Source organism: Lemur catta, chromosome 11 (assembly GCF_020740605.2).
Source record: "Lemur catta isolate mLemCat1 chromosome 11, mLemCat1.pri, whole genome shotgun sequence".
NCBI classification, from domain to species: Eukaryota; Metazoa; Chordata; class Mammalia; order Primates; family Lemuridae; genus Lemur; species Lemur catta.
In genome coordinates, this window is record NC_059138.1 from 97,605,121 (window position 1) to 97,627,552 (window position 22,432).

At 40.4% G+C, this 22,432-nt stretch overlaps 1 protein-coding gene across 1 annotated transcript in view; it reads left to right on the top strand.

Moving 5' to 3' along the window:
* LANCL2 (LanC like 2) overlaps window positions 1-22,432 on the top strand; it is a 57,106-nt gene that overhangs the window by 12,777 nt on the left and 21,897 nt on the right. The window contains exons 2-5 of the mRNA XM_045564910.1: window positions 8,001-8,118; window positions 14,319-14,526; window positions 15,410-15,557; window positions 17,017-17,163. Of these exons, the coding sequence (XP_045420866.1) occupies window positions 8,001-8,118; window positions 14,319-14,526; window positions 15,410-15,557; window positions 17,017-17,163 (621 nt within the window). The remainder of the gene's footprint in view (window positions 1-8,000; window positions 8,119-14,318; window positions 14,527-15,409; window positions 15,558-17,016; window positions 17,164-22,432) is intronic.

The following is a 22,432-nucleotide window of genomic DNA, read 5'->3' on the forward strand; positions in this document are numbered from 1 at the left end:
GTAAGTATTTTAGAAAGAGAATGATTGCATTTCCTTAGTTTTCAGGTAGAATGACTCGTTTCTCCAGGATTACCATGTCTTTCACTTAAATGCCTTTTTCGTATCCTCTTTGTCCTGAGGCACAGAAATCCTCCCCCTGCTTTCCAGATGGCAAACCTTGGTCTTTCAGTGAGACTCACGAAAGGTACATCTCTTTCCCTGGGGCGCTCTCAGAGCTGTCTGGGGAACTGTGTTACTTGACCATTCCCAGATCTCTCAAAAGGTTGGATAAGAAAGTTGTATTCATTTTCTCTTGCTGGCATAAATAATTCCCCCAAATTTAGCAGCTTAAGACAGCACTTACTTATTTTTTCTCAGTTGTGTAAGTCAGAAATCCAGGTACAATGAGGCTTGGCTGGCTCCTCTACTTAGAATTCCATGAGGCCAAAATCAAAGTGTCGGCAGGGCAGCGCTTTCCTGAGCCTCTGAGGTGAACATCCTTCCAGTCTCATTTGGGTTTTTGGCCACGTGTGGTTCCTTCGGGTGTTGGACTGTGGCCCCTTTCCTTGCCGACTGTCAGCCAGGCAGGCCTCTGCTCCTAGATGCTGCCTGGTCCCTTCCTTTGCTCTACACGTGGCCCTCCCACTTCACATCTCTCTGATTTCTCCTTCTGCCCCCTCTCTCTGTCTCTCCAGTCAGAGAACATTCTCTGCTTTTTTTTTTTTTTTTTTTTTTTTTTTGAGACAGAGTCTCACTTTATTGCCCAGGCTAGAGTGAGTGCTGTGGCGTCAGCCTAGCTCACAGCAACCTCAGACTCTTGGGCTTAAGTGATCCTCCTGCCTCAGCCTCCCGAGTAGTTGGGACTACAGGCATGCGCCACCATGCCTGGCTAATTTTTTCTATATTTTTAGTTGTCCAGATAATTTATTTCTATTTTTAGTAGAGACGGGGTCTCGCTCAGACTGGTCTCAAACTCCTAACCTTGAGCGATCCACCCGCCTGGGCCTCCCAGAGTGCTAGGATTACAGGCGTGAGCCACCGCGCCCGGCCCATTCTCTGCTTTTAAGGGCTTTTAGGATTAGCTGGGCCCCACTTGGACAATCCCATATACTCTCCCTATTTTAAGATCTATAGCCTGTTTGAGGTGTAAGGACATCTTTGGGAGCCATTCTGCCTGTTGTAAATGTTCTTAGCATGGTGGTTAAGAGCTTGTAGTCTGGGGCTGCCTGCCTGGGTTCACACTCCAGTTCTGCCACTGGCTGTTCGTTCGACTTTGGTAAGTCACCCCACCTCTCTCCCTGTGCTTCGTGTTTGTCATGTGAAGTGGGAATAGTGATTGTACCTTCACCATGAACTGTGATGGTGGTGAAGGCAGCAACAGACTGAAGGGCTGGCTGTGTATTCCTTTAGTGGAGTTTAGGATCCAGCAGCTACGCGCGCGCGCGCACGCACGCACGCACACACGCACACACACACAGCCCTGCAGAGCAAGCTCAGCAGCATTTATCCCAGTGTGGAACAAGCTTTCGTGGCCTTCTGGTCCACAAAATGCCCCACTGATGATACTTCCGAACACATACTTGCCTGCCCCTGGAGCAAGGATCTGATAACAGCCCCAGCACATTCCCGATACCTTCTCTAAGGGAGAACTAAGGATTGTTTTCCAAGGTCTACCATTTTCCTAGCAGCACCAGGCTATAGACCTTTCTGAAGTGTTCATATGTTAGTCTACATAGACATACATATTTTTCTGAATATACCATATTGTATATTGCTAGTCAGGCATCATGTGGAGTCATAATTATGTTTATCTCATTAGACCCTGGGTTATCCCCGCTTGGGGGGGTAACCAGTCTTAGTAAACTTTTTGTCCCAATAACAGTGGCTGGCACATGGAAATCACTGATTACTTGTTTTTCAAAAGAATAAGTTAATAAAATAATCTCATATTGGACTTAAAATTTACTAATGATCCACATTTTCTTTCTTTTTTCTTACCTATTTTATAGATATCTGAAATATATACAGAAATATATGTAATGTTGGGTATTTTAATATATATTAAGTTAATATACCAATTATATTATGCTTACAAAGCTTTACTCCAAAATAGAGAAAATCTGGGTGTTTATCTTCAGTAAGTTTTTACACTGTGGATCCATTCTAATCACCAATATTTGTAAAATTGTAAAACTTTGGAAAATCTACTTTTTACTTTTTCCATATACAGTACAAAAACACAGCTTGTAAACATGCTCATGTGAACCCACACCTTGTCTAAACTCTAGAGTAGAGGCAGAGAGGTACAGAATATGTGCATATGTTCTAGGAAATGACAAATTAGGAAATGAATTATTTCCTTTATTCTTGTGTAGTACATGGAAAACATATGGATAAAGAAGAATAATTCAATTTCCAGAAAGTTTTTCAGCAACATAGCTGGAGTAAATCGTATGCTTAAATATCACCTGGTGTCTGTCTGCCCGTCTCGGTATCTTTCTCTCTTCCCCCCTCCTCCATCTCCCTTCCCCCTCCTCACTCTTCCCTGCCAAAATAAAAAGCTTGCTCATCTCAACTCTAAGATTTATTACCAGGGAAAACACTGTGAGAAAGAGAAATAAATCTTGCCATAAACATGCATTCTATATCATTTGGAATAATAGGTGCAGCGACGCCTTCCAAGGAGTTTTACAACTTGTGATTAATATCCGCTCCAGTATATTTTTGCTTTATAACACACTTGGGCATCCTGGTTTGAGAAAATTGCCTACCATGTAGGGAAAGAACATTTTCTTTCTGGTTGCAGTGTAATTGCTAAAAATCAATCCCAGAGTCAGAGATAAAACCTGCAAAGTTCTTTCACTGCTCCTGCTGTTTCTGTGCCGTGTGGTATGTGTTTGTATTCATATGGTGTGATTGAGTGAAGGCTGTAAGTCCTGAAAATCTATCGGTAAAATGTAAATATGAATCAAGAAAAAAATTTTACAGTAAGCAGTGCATGTGAAGCCCAGGAACTTTAGAATTAGACAGCCTGATTATCATGTGACCACAAGTAAGCCTCAGTGTTCTCACCTAAGAAACAAAATCACTGGGTGATGTGAAGATTAATTGAAATATCATGTAAAGCACTTAGTGCCAGGCACATAATAAGTGCTTATTAGTTACCTTTGTAATAATACCATGATTAAATGAGATGAGCCAGTTAAAATTTCTCCTGGTATGGTAATCTCCATCAAATCCAAGTAGAATTATAGTGTAATAAATTTTCTTTGTTGAAGAGATTTTGGTTCCAGTATAAACAAATTAGAAGTCCCTTTTCTGAGAAGTAGTTAGAAAAAGAGGAACTAGAAAAAGTACCTTAAAGCAAAGGGCAGAGAAATGATTTTTGTAATGAAAGTTTGGAAAATATTAAAGGGAGTTAGAGTAAGTAATCATAAGCCTTAAAAACATACTCCAGGAGCATTTATGAGGAATAAAGGGTTAATAGCATATGCTTTGGAATTAAGTCACTGTGACAGAACCAGTACCAAGCATGAGTGTGAGTTAGTCCTGCCTTCAGCTACGATAAACAGAACACTCAATTTAGAAGTATTTTCATCAGACTGCTTTGCTTTCCCCATGTAATGAGAAGTCTAGAGGTAGGCAGCTGTGGTGTTGATTGGCTTCAGCAAGATCAGGGCCAGGGTTTCTACAGTTAGTTTGGTTTTTCTCTCATGTTTGTTCTGTCATAATACAAGAAGGCTGCTGTAGTTCCAGACATCACGTCCAGGTTTTTAGGAGGGAGAAGGGATAAAAATGAGGGGAGTGCTAAATATGTATTTCTTTCTCTTTTCTCAGGAAAAATAAGAACCTTCCAAGATCTCTTAGAAGACTTGTGCTTAGGTGTCATTGGTCAGAACTGTTACATGGGAAAGCAAGTACCTCTTCCCAGGCTTGACACATTAATGTTCTGAGTATAATCAGAATTCTTGTTAAGAAGGAAGAGGTTATGAGGAATAGATATGGGCTAGGTACTAAGTTACAGGCTCTGCCACACCAGATATTAGCGAAGTATTATCTTAATTTTTCCTTCTCATGCAGATTATTCTGCATCTCTTTGATTCCAGTAGAAACCAAAGGCAAGACTCAGGAGTCTTAAGTTACTAACTTGGAGTCAAAACGTTATTAAGAAGTTAGATGGAGAATCAGTTATTATTTTTGGTACATTAACAGCATCAAAGTAAAATACATTTAAAAGCTCATCATCAAAACTGTAGGGAATGACAAATCCAGAAAGCATTGCTAATAAGCAAAGATTGGTAAAATCAAATCTGTTTGCATAGTACTCATTACATCACCTTTGAGGTCAGTGAAATATTGATATTGCATTCATTGATGTACTACTGTCTTTATCACTTTATTTAAGTAAACATATTCATAGAGATTTTCATGAAATTGTTTTTGGCCTTAGATTTCTAGCTCCACTTTTCTCATAAGAGAAGGTATTTTATTACCATGATTGAGTAGAAATTATTGTAATTAAATTATTACTTTGAATAATATTTAATGAAAAGATACAATTTGAAAGCTAATGCTGTTTTAATCACTTAATAGAATCCATTGTCTAGCTGCCCATTATAACTTTGGGCAACTAATAAATATAATGTTAATGGGGAAAATCATATTCAATACCCATATTATGGCAGAAATGTGTTTACTTGTAAATATCTACATTTAAATCCTCTTGAGTTGGTCTTAAAATGAATATACCCATCTCTGAACGCTCAGCTATTACTTACGATGGCTTAAAAATGTGGTCAGGGATGGGGTTTATTGATAATTTATGTACATTGGGTACACAAAAAGGGGAATAAACTGGAATTTTTTTTTAACTTAAAAAGCAGTTATAAGGAACTTATACTTCCAGTAATGATGGGCTATTCCCTACTGGAGGATTCCCTGTATAAAACAACTGTAAAGCTTCGATATAATATGCAAAGCAACTACTCAAAGGCACTGGATAGTAAGCAGACCAGAGTGCAATTGCTTTTTTTTTGTATTTTGTCCAAATTCTATAGTATAAGGTTGTAAATAGTTTTGTGTTATGTCCAGGTTTTATGGAATATGGTTATCAGGTATGACTGGAGGAGAGGAGCCCTGTGGTGTGGAGTAAGTTCCTGTCTCCAGGTCTTAATCTTGGAGCTAAGTACCAATTATGTGGAGCACACAGTGGTGGCAGGGGGTGCCTATGGGAAAAACTTGTTTTCAGGAAAACCAGAAAACTATGGATAACCATGGCTGCTAAAGACAATGGGGAAGAGGGATGAGCCAAAGAAGGGAATCCCCAAATTTTGTCTAAATGTGTTCCTAACCAAATTTTGAAAGATACATTCCTGGAACAGACTCAACGAAGCTCAATTAAAGACAAAAGATGTGGAGTGAGACCGGAGCTGCTGCCCAAGACAACAGAGTTTGCAATTCTGTACATGCAAGATAACAGTCTGCAAATTAACATTCCAGGTGCAATACAAAATTATCTGACACACGAAGAACCAAGAAAATAAAGGGAAGAAAAATAATTTTCTGTCTACCTTTCGGTGTTCTTACTGGGACAGACCCCTCTACCAAAAGGCAAATTAACAAGAGAAAAACAAGCAAGTTTATTAACATGTGTATTTTATAAATATATTGGAGATACGTAGGGAATGGGTAAATCTCAAAGAGGCTTAGAAATTTGACTTACATTGCATCTTCAACAAAGAATAGTAAATTTTTAGAGAAGTGACAAGACATAGGAAAAGGACTTTGAGTTTTTGAGTTTCTGGTAGGGGCACATGATGGGAAGGCAAATCAGTGGAGTTCATTATATAGCTTTCTCTGGTGCCTTTCCCAGCTTATACCTTGTAAAGTTGTCTTCACTGGTTGAGAGGGGAGGACAGATGCCTTTATAAACGTATATCCTGCTTTTAGGCAAATGGAGGAAGGCAGAAAGCTTTTCTTGCATCTGCTTCTCTGGAGCCTTCAGCTCAAAATAATTCTTATTTCAAAAAGGCATATTTTGGGATGGCATATTCGGCTCTCCTTCATAAGAAACACATTTTCAAGAGAAAAGAAAATTAACTGGGCCTAATCCTGAAATGAACCAGATAGTGAAACTAGCAGACATGGGTTTTAAACTGCTTTTACTATCGTCCATGAAGTTAAACAAAATATACTTTCAATGAATGAAAAATGAGGAAATCCTAGCAGGGAAATAGAAACCATAAAAAAAGAATCTTATAGATATTTTAGAACTAATAAATATAGCATCTGAAACTAATAAGTCACTGTATGGTCTTAGTAGGTAAATGGAGAAGACAGAAGAAAGAAAATGAGTGAACTTGAAAGTAGATCAATAGAAATTATGCAATGTGAAAAATAGAGGAGAAAAAAGATTGAAGGGAAAAACGCAGGGCTTCAGGGCCCTGTTGGATTATCTCAAACTGTACAGCATAGGTATAGTTGGAATCACAGAAGGAAAGCAGAGGGAGAATGGGACAGAAAAAATATTTGAAGAAATAATAGTTGAGAATTTTAAAAATGCAATGAAAGATACAAATTTACAGATATAAAATGCCCAACAAACACCAAGAGGAATAAACACAAAGAAGCCCAAATCCAGGCAAAGATAAAGAACAAATCTTGAAAGGAGCAGGATAAATAGCACGTTATATACAGGGAGTCTGATAAATGGCTGATGTGGAGACCAGAGGAGAATGAAACATGTGAACGTCCTGAAGGAAACCACCATCGAGAATTCTTTATTCAGTGAAAATATTCTCAAAGGATGAAGGCAATGTAAAGGTGTTTCCAGATTAAAAAACACCATCACCTAAGAGGGTTTGTTAAAGTGGACCAGCACCACAAGAAATGCCAAGGGAGATGACACCTGATGAAAACTGATAGTCTAAGAAAAGAATGAGGAGAAGAGCATTGAAAATGGTAGATATCTGGGCATATGCAGAAATTGTTTTTTTCTGTCTGCCTTTTTACCTCTTAATTTGCTTACAAAACAGGTAATTGTTTTTTTAAGCAACAGTTACAGCATTATGTTGTAGGATTTATTTCTCACGTAGTTATATAACACATAAATCAACTGTAAGAGAAAGGACTAGGGGTAGGAGTTGTGCCCCTGTGGTTTCAAGGTTTCTACATTACTAACTACAAGTGGATCATGGAAGGTGTTGGGTGTGTATTGTGCCCTCTAGAGCAGCTAAGGTTATTGCGTATTTCTCTGGAGATTACCAGCAATTAATAATAATACCTGTTTCCTTTGCTCCTGGAAGCCTTGGGACTTAATACTTTTTAAACATTTTATTCTTTGTTAATCTAATAGGAAAACCGTGGTACTTGTTTTTATTTGCATTTCATTAATCACTAAGTGGTTGAACATTTTTTGCATATGCTTATCGTTTTATATTTCTTCTATATGACATGTGTTAAAAATTTGGGGTCTATTTCTATATTATGTTCTCTGTTGATTTATGATATCTTATATTGGAAATATTTCCCCTTTGTCAGTAGCTTTTAAACCATCTTTCTTATTTATGTTCTTTATCTTATAGAAGTTAAAATGTTTTTGTAGTCATATCCATCTTTTTTAATGGCTTTTTTCTTTGGTTTCTGCAAATTGTTTTTTGTAATTCTACTTAGGAGTTACAATCCATATAGGGCATTATCTCATAAAAAAAATAAACCTTATAAAAGCCAAGGTAGGCTGGGCATGGTGGCTAACACCTGTAATCCCAACACTTTGGGAGGCTGAGGCGGGAGGATCTCTTGAGCTCAGGAGTTCAAGATCAGCTTGGATAACATAGCAAGACCCCAACTCTACAAAAAAAAAATAATAACAGTTTTTTAAAAAGTAGATTTCAGCCAGTGAAGTATTGAGATGGGCCAGGTAAAATAACTTCTTTCTGTTATGTTCGTACAACTTAGACTGTTAGAGTATTTATTACAAATTGGCCTATTGTGCAATTTAAATTATCTCCTTTGGTTCTCAGATCATTCATAATTTCACAAGGCGGATCCAGACCAAAATCAAAGATCTTCTGCAGCAGATGGAAGAAGGGCTGAAGACAGCAGATCCACATGATTGCTCTGCCTACACTGGCTGGACAGGTAAGAATACAGATATAAGTAACTGGTGTGTTTTATTCTTGGATTATGGCTTTAAAATTTTCTTTCCTTTAAAATGGTAAAATTTTATGCCCTTTAAATGAAATCTCAATCTATGTCTTCAATGATGAGTTGCTTTGGAATTTTATTTCTAAAGAAATGCATTTTGCCTGAAGATTGAACTTTAATATGTAGTATGTCATATTTTCATAACATTATTTAACCTAATATATAGCTGTCTGTGAAAATGTGTAATAAGAGGCCAGGCGCGGTGGCTCACGCCTGCAATCCTAGCACTCTGGGAGGCCGAGGAGGGAGGATCGTTTGAGCTCAGGAGTTTGAGACCAGCCTGAGCAAGAGCGAGACCCCATCTCTACTAAAAATAGAAAGAAATTAGCTGGACAACTAAAAATATATAGAAAAAAGTTAGCCTGGCATGGTGGAGCATGCTGGTAGTCCCAGCTACTCGGGAGGCTGAGGCAGAAGGATCGTTTGAGCCCAGGAGTTTGAGGTTGCTGTGAGCTAGGCTGATGCCACGGCACTCTAGCCTGGGCAACAGAGTGAGACTGTGTCTCAAAAAAAACAAAGAAAAAAGAAAACGTATAATAAGAACAAACTGACCCTAGGGTCAATGTAAAAAATGTTTTTTGTTGCTTTGGTCTTTGTGACAAGTTGTGGTTGAATGGCTTCTCTGGTCTCTTACATAAACTATTTAACCTACTGCCTGTACTCATTTTACTCATTTGTATACGTAAAGCTTTTATTTTAATGATAGCAATTAACTGGTAACACACTTCACATCAAAAAACATAATATCAAAATTAACTTGCCTTAACTAATTTTTACATTCTTACTATTTTACCAGATAGCCAGGACATCGTAATAGCTACCTGGGGAGTATAAAGGCCATGAAAGACAGATCCTGTTCTCAGGGATTACTCTGAATTCTGGTTAAAGCCCTAATGACAATTTAATTTAGAGCTATTTCTTGCTAAATTTTTATAGTGTAATTAATAAACAGCATATAGACACAAGTATATGTGTTAAAAGCCACCATGAACCAAACCATCATTATGGGTCTCACAATGTTGTATTTGTATTTACATTTATATGCATTTATTATTTGCCCATTATGCATATAACATTTACTTAGTGACATTAAATATGTCAAACTTACAAACTTATAACTTATAAACCCAGAAAGACATAGAGCTAGTTCATTCATAGGACCAAAGAAATTTATTCTAACTAGAAAATTAGATAATTGTGGTTAGCCTGAAGTAAAATACAAAGAATATTTAAAAAGGAAAATAACATAGCTATTAGTAGCACAGGTTTCCCCTAAAAAGTCTTTCACTTGCAGCATTTCCTCTTGTTGTAAGGGTCTTTAATCTCCTGGGGGTTAGGCACAAAACTGGCTATGCATCAGAATCATCTAGAGAGATTTAGAATAAACTAAGATTTGCAGCCTCTAGTCCAGAATGATATTAGGAACTCTGGAGATAAAGTCCAGAAATCAGTATTTCTTAAAAATCCCTATCTGAACCAGGCATGGTGGCTCACACCTGTAATCCCAACACTTTGGGAGGCTGAGGCAGGAGGATGGCTTTAGGCTAGGAATTTGAGACCAGCCTGGGCAATGTAGTGAAACCCGATCTCTATGAAAAATAAAAAAAAATAGCCAGGCATGGTGGTGCTCACCTATAGTCCTAGCTACTGTGGGGTCTGAAGTGGGAGAACTGCTTGGGGCCATGAGTTCAAGTTTACAGTGAGCTGTGATTGTGCCACTGTACTCCAGCCTAGGGGACAGAGTGAGACCCTGTCCCTATTTTTTTTTAAAATCCCCATCTGTTGCCAATTTTTGGAATCACTGACAGAGCTGTCATGGAGGTATTTAATTTCAATGATTTAAAGTAATACTTAGAGCGCTGGAGTTCAGGTAGAAGTACTGAATCTGCTTAGACCCATACCTTCCCTAAAACCGTACAATGTAGGAAGAAAAATAAATGAAGCACCCACAGCTTACTCCTTCAGCCAAACTGTGAGACAGAGAAAACACACAAATAATGTTAGGTGAAAAACAAACAGCATCCACACAGTAGTGTAGCGGGTGAGGAGAGCCGAAGGATCCAGGAGAGGCAGAAGGAGTGGGCCGCAAGCTCAGTGGGAACTTCGTGAGCACATCTGGGCGCAAAGTGGGCAGGTAGTGTAGGGAGAGGCCGAGGAGGAAAGCGTGGAGAGCTCCCAGGGAACAGAGGTCTGGGACCTTTAGCTGCTACAGAAGGGGGCAGCTTGCAGGCAGCAGGGGCACCCTGCGGCCCTGGCTGGCAGCGCTGGAAGGGAGAGAGCAGCAGTGATGGGCACTCACTTGACACAAGAAAAGATTTGAGAGTCAAAGGAGATCTGTCACCAAAGGTTACCAGGTATTAAACTTGTTCATCACTTAGCAAGAAGAGGATACCCTTGTGATTACAAACAAACAAGCAAACAAAAACTGGGAAAGCTACTTGAAGCTTTTTAGGGATTCTCCCTATTAATAGTTGATCCAGAAAGAACCTGTGTATTCAAATTTTAAGAAAAAAATTATCGCTTCCATGATACAAAGAAAAGAAAATCACAATTTCTCAATGGAAGGAGAAAACACACTAGGAAAATGTCACTATGATGTAGAGGAAAACGGCAGCTTTCAGTTTCAGTTCTGTAACTTAGTTAAGCAGTAAGTTCACAAAACAGATGTAAAGGAACTTGGAGAAGAGACTGCCAGACCATGAAAGCACAGGAAATAAGAAATGACAGAACCAAGAAAAGAAATTAAAGGAAAAGTCAAAATCATTTCAGAAATGAAGACCGAAGTACAAGGGATAAAGAAAGAACTAAGACCACAGAAAGCTCAGCAGTGCTATAAAGAGTAAAGTATTCTCATTATCTAGGAAAGTTTCAATGTTTGCTGAATGAATAAATGACTAAATCAAATTGTTAAGGGGGGAAAAAAAAAAGCAAAGAAAAAGCAACAAAAACAAATTAAAGAGGGACTTTAGTTTTCCAGTGCAGCACATAAGGAGTTTAGAAGTCACCACTCCATTCTGACAGTAAGTAAAAAGCGGAACAAACTGAGAAATCAGCAGTTCTTAGATCCATCAGAGAAATGAGGTCATAGGGCAAACTGCTGCACCAGAAATTGGAGAGACAGGTGGATGCAGAGAATTAGTCATGTGTTGCTTAACAACAGGGATACACTCTGAGACATGTGTTGTAAGGTAATTTTTTTTAATATATAATTTATTATTCAGGTTTTTTTTCAGAATATTATGGGGGCACAAACATTTTGGTTACTTTGTCATCGTGCTCACATCACAGAGTGCACGTACGCGAACCTGGCTAGCATGGCCTACTGCACACCTAGGCCATGTAGAGCTTGTTGCCCTGGCTGCAAAGCTGCACAGCGTGGTACTGTGCTGAACACTGTAGGCAGCTGTGACACACTGGCAAGGATTTATGGGTCTAAACGTAGAAAAAATATGGTAAAAATATAGTATTGCTGCTGAGCAGGCAGTGAGGTCTCTGCCTAATGCACATGGAAGCCCAATACCATGGCGCCAGCCTTTGAGAAAAGAAAAAGCTTTATTGTAAGTTGACTGGCAAGGAGACGGGAGGAAACGCTCAACTCTGGCTCCTGCGCTGGGGCGGGGTCAGGTTTTGTAAACCTAGGGTGAGGAGGCATGATCTGATGGGATCTTGCAGTGGGGTGCTGCTAGGAGGCACGCTGTGACTGGACTGTGCCGTGGGGTGACCCAGGGCTCAGTCTGGTTGGATCGTGGACCCTGCCACGCACATCAGCTTCATGATTCATCCCCCGCTGCTGGGTTGGAGCACTCAGGTTCAACCTGTGGTTGCCTGCGTCCTTCCCCTGGGCATGCTCAAGTTAGGTGGTCTCCAACCTGGTTGTCCATGGCAACTGTAAAACAACTCACAGCTTTGTTACATAAAGTTGAGCCAGATTGGACTGGTGTGATTACACTATTAAAATCTTATGGGACCATGTATACGTGGTTCATTGCTGACGGAAATGTCATTATGTGGCACGTGAGTGTACAACTAGCAGAACAGAAGCCACTACAGGAACCAGTGCCAGGGTGGAAAACTTAAAACTGTAACCATGTATTGCTAGCGGCTCAGTGTGGACAAGTCTGAGAGATTAAAAACTCCCGGAGGTTGAGCAGACAACACAAGGTATTCAAATTTTAAGTTTAAAACCAAAAAAATCTGCCGGGGGACCCAGTCATAGTGAGGCTCCCACACTTCTGTGAGTTTTACCTTTGAGAGCTCTACCAGGCCCTCACAGTGAATACCTGAATATCGGAGAAAAATCCCCCTCCCCTGTGCTGCTTCTTGCAGGGGAAGGCGGAAAGAACCGTTTGGAAATAGGTCAGAGCAAGGTCTTTCTTAACCAGACCTGCCCTCTGGAGCTCACTGGCCTGGGGAGGGGAGATGCCAGCCGCTGGCTCCAGCCTTCCATGCTGGGAAGGGCGGTAACTGCAGCTCCCTCTAGCCCTCCTGTCCACCAAGCCTGTGGGGCACAGTCCAGGGGCACAGGCTCCCTGAAGACGGCAAGACCTAATCAGGACTCTAGAGCGCTTCCTCCCGCACACCTTATCCCTAAAGGCCTGTTCACCCAGTGCCTGCCACCTACTGCAACTCGTCTACCTGTCAACCAAAAAAGTACAAAGCATGGTGACCATTTTTTCCCCCTAGCCTCCAGGACTGTGAGAATGACTTTCTTTTTTTTCTTTACCTGTCATCATTTACTTAAAAATACTTAAGCATTAAATATACATAGTTATAGTTTTTTGAGTTCACAGGTTAACCAGGTCAGCATCCTGTTTTTAGAGATTTCTGAATCCATGAGGGAGTACTTGTTTGTAAGCCTCTTATAGTGAATATTTTGTTTGAAATTTATAGATATTTAACTTTTACTATAGATTTTCTGTACGTTTATAATTTACATTTTTTGGATAGAGAAAACATGCACTCAAGGAGGTGATAAGTAATTCATAAAGAAGACTTGTTTTCAGAGCTTCCAAATATGCTACTTTCAGATCTGTTAACTCAACATCTTTAAAGAAATAGATAATGATGAAAGAAGGACTTCTCAATAAAAATTTGAAAAGGTGTTAAAGATTAATTTGAAAGAGAAGTGGTATACCCTGAATAGAAGAATTAAAGAAAGAAGAAGCTAGATATTTAGAGAAATTTAAAAAGCAAAATAAAAAATAATAAAAGTCAGAGTACGATGTTAGACAAAGACCAGAACATTGAAGAACCTCAATCCAAACATTAAAGAAATGTTTTGTTTGTCCTTTTCACCATCATGTCATCTCTGTCAGTACTTTTTTCTATAATATGCTTTATTAAAGTATGTATCTATACTGATTCATTTTTTAGTTAGCTATCACGTTGACTTCTTGCATCTGGGCATAAGAACGTGCTCCTTTAAGAAGCCATCCAGGTCCTCCTCCAGAGATTTTCAGACAAAGACCTTTTTCTGATTCGTTTGAAGATCTGGGTCTATTCTTTAATCTGAAATAAGAAAGTTGGCTGGGTGATAAACTATACCCTCTGCACTGCCTACCTTACTCTGCTTCGTGTCGGTGTTTCATAAATGTTTCATTCGCTGGTCGGTTGGTCCATTGGATGGGTTGTTTGGTAAAGAAAATTGAAAAATTGTGAAAATAGAAAAATTAGGGACAAGAGGGTATAAAATCCAGAAAAATAGTAATTTAATTTAGGATAACATAGGCAGATCTGATTATATGAGAAGTAAAAAGAAAAAGGACCCAAATTAGCTTAAGATACAAAGGTGAATGGATAAAACCTTGGAATGAATGAAATTAACTGGGAATGAGTGGGAAGTGGTATATCTTCCCTTGTCTAAGAGTAGGAGGTATTAAATCACTGTGCCAGGACAATTAGCAAGAGAATATATTTACATTTGTTTTATGTTCTTTCCACCCTAATTTCTCAGTCTTGGTTTGTTGTTTTTTTTTTCTCCCATTTTTAAGAAAAGTAATGATATCTAATTTTTTTGACATTGCCCCTTCAGAACCATAGCATTTATGTAGAAGAGATTTCATGTAATTACGAAATAATGTCCAGAAGGTAAAAAGGTAATAATGCTTTTCTTTTGGGGCGGGGAACTATTCCAGGCATAGCCCTTCTGTACCTGCAGTTGTACCGGGTCACGTGTGACCAGACCTACCTGCTCCGGTCCCTGGATTACGTAAAGAGAACACTTAGGAATCTGAATGGCCGCAGGGTCACCTTCCTCTGCGGAGATGCCGGGCCCCTTGCTGTAGGAGCTGTGATATATCATAAACTCAAAAGTGATTGTGAGTCCCAGGAATGCATTACAAAGTGAGTTTTTAAAACTGGAAATGTTTTCTCCCAATTCTTAGTTGAAGCTCTTGCTGTAGAAAGATATTAAAAAAAGAAATTATTTTTTAATTCATCCCCTATTGCAAACAGGTCTCTCCAAAAAGTGAAGAAGTTTGTATATTAATCTTGAGCATAATGGTGGGATCTTATGCTCTCTTTCTATGCAAGCATGTATGTTTCTTAATTTGGGGGAGAGTAAACATGTTTCTTTGAATTACTTTAATCATTTTTTCTAAGCAATTTTTGGTTGTCTTTAGTGCATGAAAACTATAATAGCATACATGCCTTAGATCCACTATAAAAACTAAATTAATCTTAGGTTCAGCCTTTAAGTAACTGATTAGATATGCTAATGATGGAACAATTAGGGAATATAAGCTTTTATTACACCTATTGGTTTATATTCTTCCTTGAAGAAGCAGAAATCAGGGCTCACTCGTAGGGTCTGGTAGAGCATCTGGTACATGCTAGTAAATTAATGTTTGTTGAAAGACAATCACAAGTTAATTCCCAAGCATTGGCTACATTTCAATACCATTTTATTTATAATAGATTTTAAAGTGCTTTTTTTAAATTCTGGATTTTAAAATGAAATATCTTCTATCTTTGGTTTAGAATAGATAAAAAAGTAGAAATTTTGAACATAAAGATGTTTTATTTTTAATGTTGACATTCAAGAGAGGAATTAGTTACGCAGAGAAGTTTTTGTTATTTTCTGGGTGTTTGGTTATTTTTTTAAATCTCAGTTTTAAATTGAAAAATGAATGGCAGGTAGTTCCTAAAGTGATGGGGTTACTTTGTGTTTCAGGAAGAGGTAATTTAGACATTGTCTGAGAAAACAAGAATTTTTCTTGTCGGTTAGACTTTTGCAGCTCCAGAGAGCCGTTGTCTGCCAAGAGTCAGAGCTTCCTGATGAGCTGCTGTACGGACGGGCAGGTTACCTGTACGCCCTCATGTACCTGAACACGGAGATCGGGCCAGGCACCGTGTGTGAGTCAGCTATTAGAGAGGTATGTGGGGTTGCTGACAACCGTGGGCCTCCTCTCATCTCTGCCATTTCTGCTAGCATAGAGTTCTTTTAAGAGCTGGACTCTTTTTCTAGGTAGGAGTAATTTTTTAAAGCGTCTCTTGAAAAAAGTAAACAACAGCCCTTGGTTTTTTTTCTGGGAACATTAACAAAAAGTCTGTACTCTTCTTCATGCTTTATTAATTCAGCCATTTTTACTGAACCAAACAACAGCAGCTTCAGGAAGTTAGAATGTGTATTTCTCTTTCATGAGCTATCTGAACTGACTTGCAGTCCTGGCTGCTGTGACTGGGGACTGGCTGCTTCTGTCCCATCCTGCCGTTTCCTGGGGGTACCCTGTCTGCAAGGTCAGAGCTCACTTAGCACCCCAGCCTGAGGCAGGCGGGAAGTAGGAGTGGAGGGTAACTGCTTCCTTGTTACGGGCTCCATCTACGAATTGTCCGCCTCACTTGTACTCATATCCCATTGCCAGAACATAGTCAAATGACCATGATCAGCTGTCTCTGGCCAGGAGGCCAGATGCCCAGCTAAAACTTGGAGTACTTTATCAAAAGGATGAAAGGAGAATGGAAGTGAGGAAATAATTGGTATCTTTGCCGTGTGCTCATTCCAGACATGATATTCTTTTGATCTAACTAAAATTCTCAGCCTCTCATAAATAAAGCCAGTTCCTCCAGCCTTCCCTGGAAGATGTGCTTGCCAGTCTTTGGGGGGGAAACATTGCAGGTACAAAGCAACTAAAAGTTCATAACAGTTTTATAGGAAATTTTTTCAGATTTGAGTAGCTTTTTCATATAAAGAACTCTTGATTTCTTAGTTAGACTTCTTATCTTTTTCTAGTCTGGCATTGTCTTCTGATTTCTCTCTGCCTGCATTTATTAATTTATAAAGTGAAGATAACTATGTTAGCTGCTAACTTTTTAAAGATTTTTAGATTAAGTAATCTTGGCTGGGCACGGTGGCTCACGCCTGTAATCCTAGCATTCTGGGAGCCCGAGGTGGGCGGATCGTTTGAACTCAGGAGTTTGAGACCAGCCTGAGCAAGAGCGAGACCCCGTCTCTACTAAAAATAGAAAGAAATTATATGGACAACTAAAAAAAAAAAAAAATATATATATATATATATATATATGTATATATAAAATTAGCCGGGCGTGGTGGCAAATGCCTGTAGTCCTAGCTACTCGGGAGGCTGAGGCAGTAGGATCGCTTAAGCCCAGGAGTTTGAGGTTGCTGTGAGCTAGGCTGACGCCACCGCACTCTAGCCCAGGCAACAGAGTGAGACTGTCAAAAAAAACCAAAAAAAAAAAAAAAAAAAAAAAAAATAGATTAATCTCTCTCTCTTTCTCACATATATATATATATGAAGACATGTTTGTGTTAATTAAACTAGAGCAGGATGCATGTAAGTTTTGTAGATTTAGCTGTCTTATTGTCTCCAGGTAGTAAATGCTATCATTGAATCGGGTAAGACTTTATCAAGAGAAGAAAGGAAAACTGAGCGCTGCCCCCTGCTGTACCAGTGGCACAGGAAGCAGTATGTCGGAGCAGCCCACGGCATGGCTGGGATCTACTATATGCTAATGCAGGTAAGTGAGGATACTCAGAAATACCAATACAGTGCAATATGTTAGATCAACTGGGAAGTGAAATTAGTAGTACAAACAGAGCAGGCTGAATTGAAGTAGTGATCCTACTTTGAATCATGGATGCTTAAACTCTGCTCCGTAAACCACGAATAGCGAATTCATAAGAGTATATTCTGCACGTAGTTTTGTACCAGACTGTCTGTCTGTTGCCCACACTTTTCATCTGCCCTTGTCCTACTGCCGATTGAAGTAGGAGCTCTTTTAGTGGGGGAAAATCTTCAGGGGTTTCAGACTAGGGCAGGCTTTGTCTTATTCTGGAACCCCCAGCTTGCTATGAATTGTATTCTAAATTTTTAACGAGTTTATTGCTGTGGTTTTGATCTTGTTTCTCAGTCATCCCTGACGCCTACTGAATTCGGTACTGACTCTTCCCTCAGGCAGGCAGAGACCACAGAGCAAAACTGCCGCCCGTGGGTGGCCTCAGCAGGAGCCTGCAGCCTCAGCCTCGCCTGATGGCCGGTCCCTCCCTGCCGTGCAGGCAGCCTTCTTGTTTTTTTTTTTAAATTAAGACTTTCTTTATTCTACTGAATCACAAAGCTAGTAAGTCAAGGAGCGTAGATTAGAATTTAGATAACTTTGACTGAAAAGCCCATATGTTATTTTTTAAAATTTTACTTCACATTCCTTTTTTATCTAACCTACTACTTCATGTTTCTACTCCCTAAAGGAAATAGGAAATTCATATCTACACAAGACTAAAACTTCCTTTTCGTAATTAGTTATATTTGTTTATTGTAGAAAGTAAAACGTACACATATTCTAATTTGTGAATTTTCTTCATGGTGCAGGTACACAGTTCCAAAATAATCGAAATTCCATATCTCATTTAAAAAGGGTGCTGTTATTCTGAACCATGTAGTAGACTTTGTGTCTGTGTTAGTCAGGGTTCTCCAGAGAGACAGAACCAACAGGCTATACTGGCTCATGTGATTGAGAGGCCGAGAGGCCCCAGGATCTGCCATTTGCAGGCTTGAGTCCCAGCAGAGCCAGTGCTGTAGCTGCAGGCCGGGCCGGGAGACCAGAGACCCAGCAGATCCCAGGAGAGCTGACGATGTAAATCCCAGTCCCAGGGCTGGAGAAGACCAAGGTCGCTGTTCTGGCAGTCAGGCAGGCAGGCAGGAGCAGATTGCTTCTTCCTCTGCCTTCTATTCTGTTCAGGCCAGTGGGTTGGGTGGTTCCCACTTGCCTTGGGAAGGGCCATCTGCTTTACTGCACCCACCATTCAAATGCCAATCTCATCTGGAAACACCCTCCCAGACAGACCCAGAAATAATTTTTAATGTGGGTCCTCTGTGGTGCTGTCAAGTTGACACAAAGGCAACCAGCACAGTGTATTCTCTGTGCTATTTTCTCAGAAAAGTGTTTTAACAGTGTTTTCAGAAACGTTTTTGTTTTTTTCATAATGTGAGAACCACACCAGAGTGGTTTAGAGTAAGGTGCTTATGTATTAGGGGTTTCCTTGGGAGAAATACAAATCATAAAATTTTCTGCTCATCTGCTTTTCAAGTGAAGAACATGGAAACACTACTTAGTAACTCTTGGATTTAGAAATCTATGTCAGTGTTTCTGAGAGGCGTCAAGCAGAGTGTGACGTGCTGGCCTGGCCCTGCAGCGCAGCTCTGTGCAAGCAGGAGTTTCCACTGGGTGCTGCCATTTGGAAGACTCGGAATAATTATATGCAAAAACTTTAAAAGTATCTCTTAAACAGAACTCCACTTTCATGATGGCAGAATAAAGACAGTTCTCCTCTTGAAAATTATCTCAAAACAACCAGAAAAACAAAAAGCAGAAACCCAAATTCTTTGTTGAGAGTCAGAGACATGGGGAGCCCCAGACGACAAATATGTAAGCTGGGAGTCGGTGGAGAATGGCACACAGCCTGCCAGGATGGCAGGAGATTGTGCCTGGTGCCTCAAAAGGAGGATGCCAGCAAGAAGCCAACCAGTTCGTCCCACAGAACCCTAGAACTGAGGAATTTAAAGCGGCGCGTCCCATAGAAGGCAGTACCAGATGTGTGTACCTGTGGGGGTGAGGTCTGGGTAGTAGGAGGAGGCCTTCTTTGAACTGTCAGCTGAAGAATGGTGAGGTTCACAAATTTGGGAAGGAGAGCTTTATTTCTCTGCAGGTACCCATCTTGCAGGCTGGGAAGCACAGCCTTGGGTGAAAACCAAGAGCAAGCACTGCCAGGGAAGGGTGGAGGGAACAGGAATTTATGCTGGGTGGGGTGGCCGAATACACATACTTAATAAACTACAGGAGTCTTGGATATTTATGCAAAGAGAAACACGCACATGCATAAGTGAGCTTCATGGTACTTCATGTGTCCTGTGTTCAAAAATTGGCGGCATTAGCATGATCTGAGGGTAGAGTTTTCAGTTCTCTGACACCAAAGGTGAAGCCAAGGGCACAAGGGCCCTCTGTGTGTAGCCTCTGAAGACTGGCCAGAGGAGTGCACAGTCAGTGGTCTGTCATCAGGGAGGAATGCTGCTCGGTTGCTGCCCTGAGACCACAAAAGGGAGGGCTGCCCACAGGCTGGTGAAATCAGGATGGAGCATCTGTCCAGCTGGTTCTGTCTGGCCCTCAGGGAAGAGGGCCTGAGCTCGGTTGGTGAGGGAGGGTAACTGAGGCGTGTCTCATCTCCCATCCTGTCCTGGCCTGGATCTCAGTCGTAAAGGTTTCTCTGGGGTCCGCTTGGCCAAGAGGGGATTTGTTCAGTCGGTTGGGAGGCTTAGCATTTTATTTTTATTTCCCAGAACATAAGGAGCAGCTGGACCTCTGTTAGTGTGCCCCCCCAGCACAGTGAGGTGCCTGTTCCTCCCCTTAACTCCTGCTGGAGATGAAAGGAACTAGTCTGGAGGGATTGGACCCGCACTTGACTCAGGAGGAGAGTTGCAGGGAAGCGCAGCACTAGTGGTCGGGGCTCCTCATGGTGAGTGGTGAGGCTGTCCTGCTGTCCCGCCGGCTCACGCACCACCACCTCTCTCACCGCAGTGGGTTTGAAGAAGCAACTGGCTCAGATAAAAGTTTTCTAGACATAAGCATTTGAAAGTCCCCATTTAAAAAGTTAGCCTGTGATGATTAATTCTGTGTGTCAACTTGGCTGAGCCATAGCGCCCAGACATTAGTATGATATTGCTGTGAGGGTATTTTTGAATGAGATTTACGCTTAAGTTGGTGGACTTTGAGCAAGGAAGAGTGTCCTCCATGACGGGGGTGCTCCTCATCCTTCCGTGCGAGGCATGAATGGAACAAAAGGCTGAGCAGGAGGTGCTCTCCAGCTGGCTGCCTTTGGACTTGAACACAGCGCTCTCTGGAGTCCTTGGCCTGCTGGGTACCCCAGTCAGATTTTGGGCACCTCAAGCCTATGCAGCCAGTTCTTTAAAGAAGATCTCGTTCTATATATATAGACACACATCCTGTTGGTTCTGTTTCTTTGAAGAACCCTAACTGATACACCATCCAGTCACTCTAAAGTGATTTCTAATATTTGACAAGTCCCTCCTGTGCACAGTTTATCCAGTGAGCTTTGTACTACTGCAAAAGGCAAAAAGTCCCAAACTCTATAAAGTAATTTTAAGAGGTTTATTCTGAGCTGAACATGAGTGACTGTTGGCCGGAGAGTCATACCCAAGACCTGAGTAAGTGGTCCCCAGGCTTCCAGGTTACAATTTGGTTTTATATTAATACATTTTTGGGAGACAGGACTCACAGGTAAAATCACAAATCAATACATGGAAGATATACATTGATTTGGCCCGAAAAGGTGGGACATCTCAAAGTAAGAGTAAGGGGGCTTACAGGTTATAGGTGGGTTCAAAGATTCTTTGATTTGTAATTGGTTAAAGAAATAAAACTTTATCTGAAGGCCTGGAATGTTTTAAGATAAGAAGGTCTGTTAAACAGAGACAAGTCACAATATACATACTCAAGTGTTAAATAAATTGATGGCCTACAGGTGTTATTTAACCTTTGCCTGGCATGGCCATAGGTCCTGTTGATAATTCAGTATCTTACTGTCATAAAAAGTCTGTTTTGTCAGTTTTATGGTCTCTGATTTTAACATTAAAGCTGGTTAGTTTTATCAAAACTCCAAAAGGAAGGGTGTATAATAGGCATGGCCAAACCTCCTTCCCTTTAGGGCCAGAAACTCAGTTTTAAGGTTGTTCTGGGGTCCCGTTGGCCACAATGGGGTCTGTTTAGTTAGCAGGGGGGGTTAGGATTTTGTTTTTAGTTTATACTACGTTATGCGTAAGTATAGACTAGTAGCCAAAGACTTTCCAGACATTTGAGAAAAGCCTCCAACTTGAAAGAGACCTAAACAAGTAGAAAAAAAATCGACAAAGAGAAAACAGATTAGGAAGAGAAAGAAAACTTTAAAGAGACCATAACTAATAATTAATATCCTCAGGAATATAAGAGCAGCTATTATATCCAAGAAACATTTGAGAAAAAAAGAAAGAGCTCTTGAAAATTAAAAATATGATAGATAAATTTTTAAAAAATTTATGAACATGTTTGGAAATAAAAGTTGAATATTTTAGAAAGCAGACAGAAATAGGCAATGGGAGAGGAAAATATAAGAAAATAAGAGGATTAATCCAGGAGGCCCAACATCTGATTAATAGGAGATCTAGGAAGGGAGAACACAAAATGGTAGGGAGGAAATTTGAAGAAAAATAATAATATGTTCTAGAACTGAGGGACATGAGTTGCTATATTGAAAAGTCCCACCAACTTCCTGCACAATGAATGGAATAAAATCAACCCCGCATCGCACCCATCCCTGTGAAAGGGTAAGATGAGGCAGAAAGAGACAACGCTTAAAACTTCAGGAAGGAAGAAGCGGGCTGTATGTGTACAAAGGTTGGGAACCAGAATGGCATTGGGCTTTGCAACAGTTCTGTTGACGATGAAAGATTAATGGAAGTGCCTTCCAAGTTTTGAGTAAAAATGACTTCCAACATTGAGTTCTTCCCAGAAAATCAATTAAATGTAGGGTAGAACAAAAACTATTTTAAATGTTTAATCTCAAAAGTTTAATTGCCCTGCACCCCATCTCAGGAAGCTTCTGGAGTGTGGCACCTGCCAAAGCAAGGGGTCACAGTAAGAAAGAGGAAGGGCAAGGGGCTCTGTGCCAGGAGAGGGGATGGCATCTCCAAGAAGCCGGCAGGTGGAAATCCCAGGACAGCAGTGTCACAGGGGACCTAGA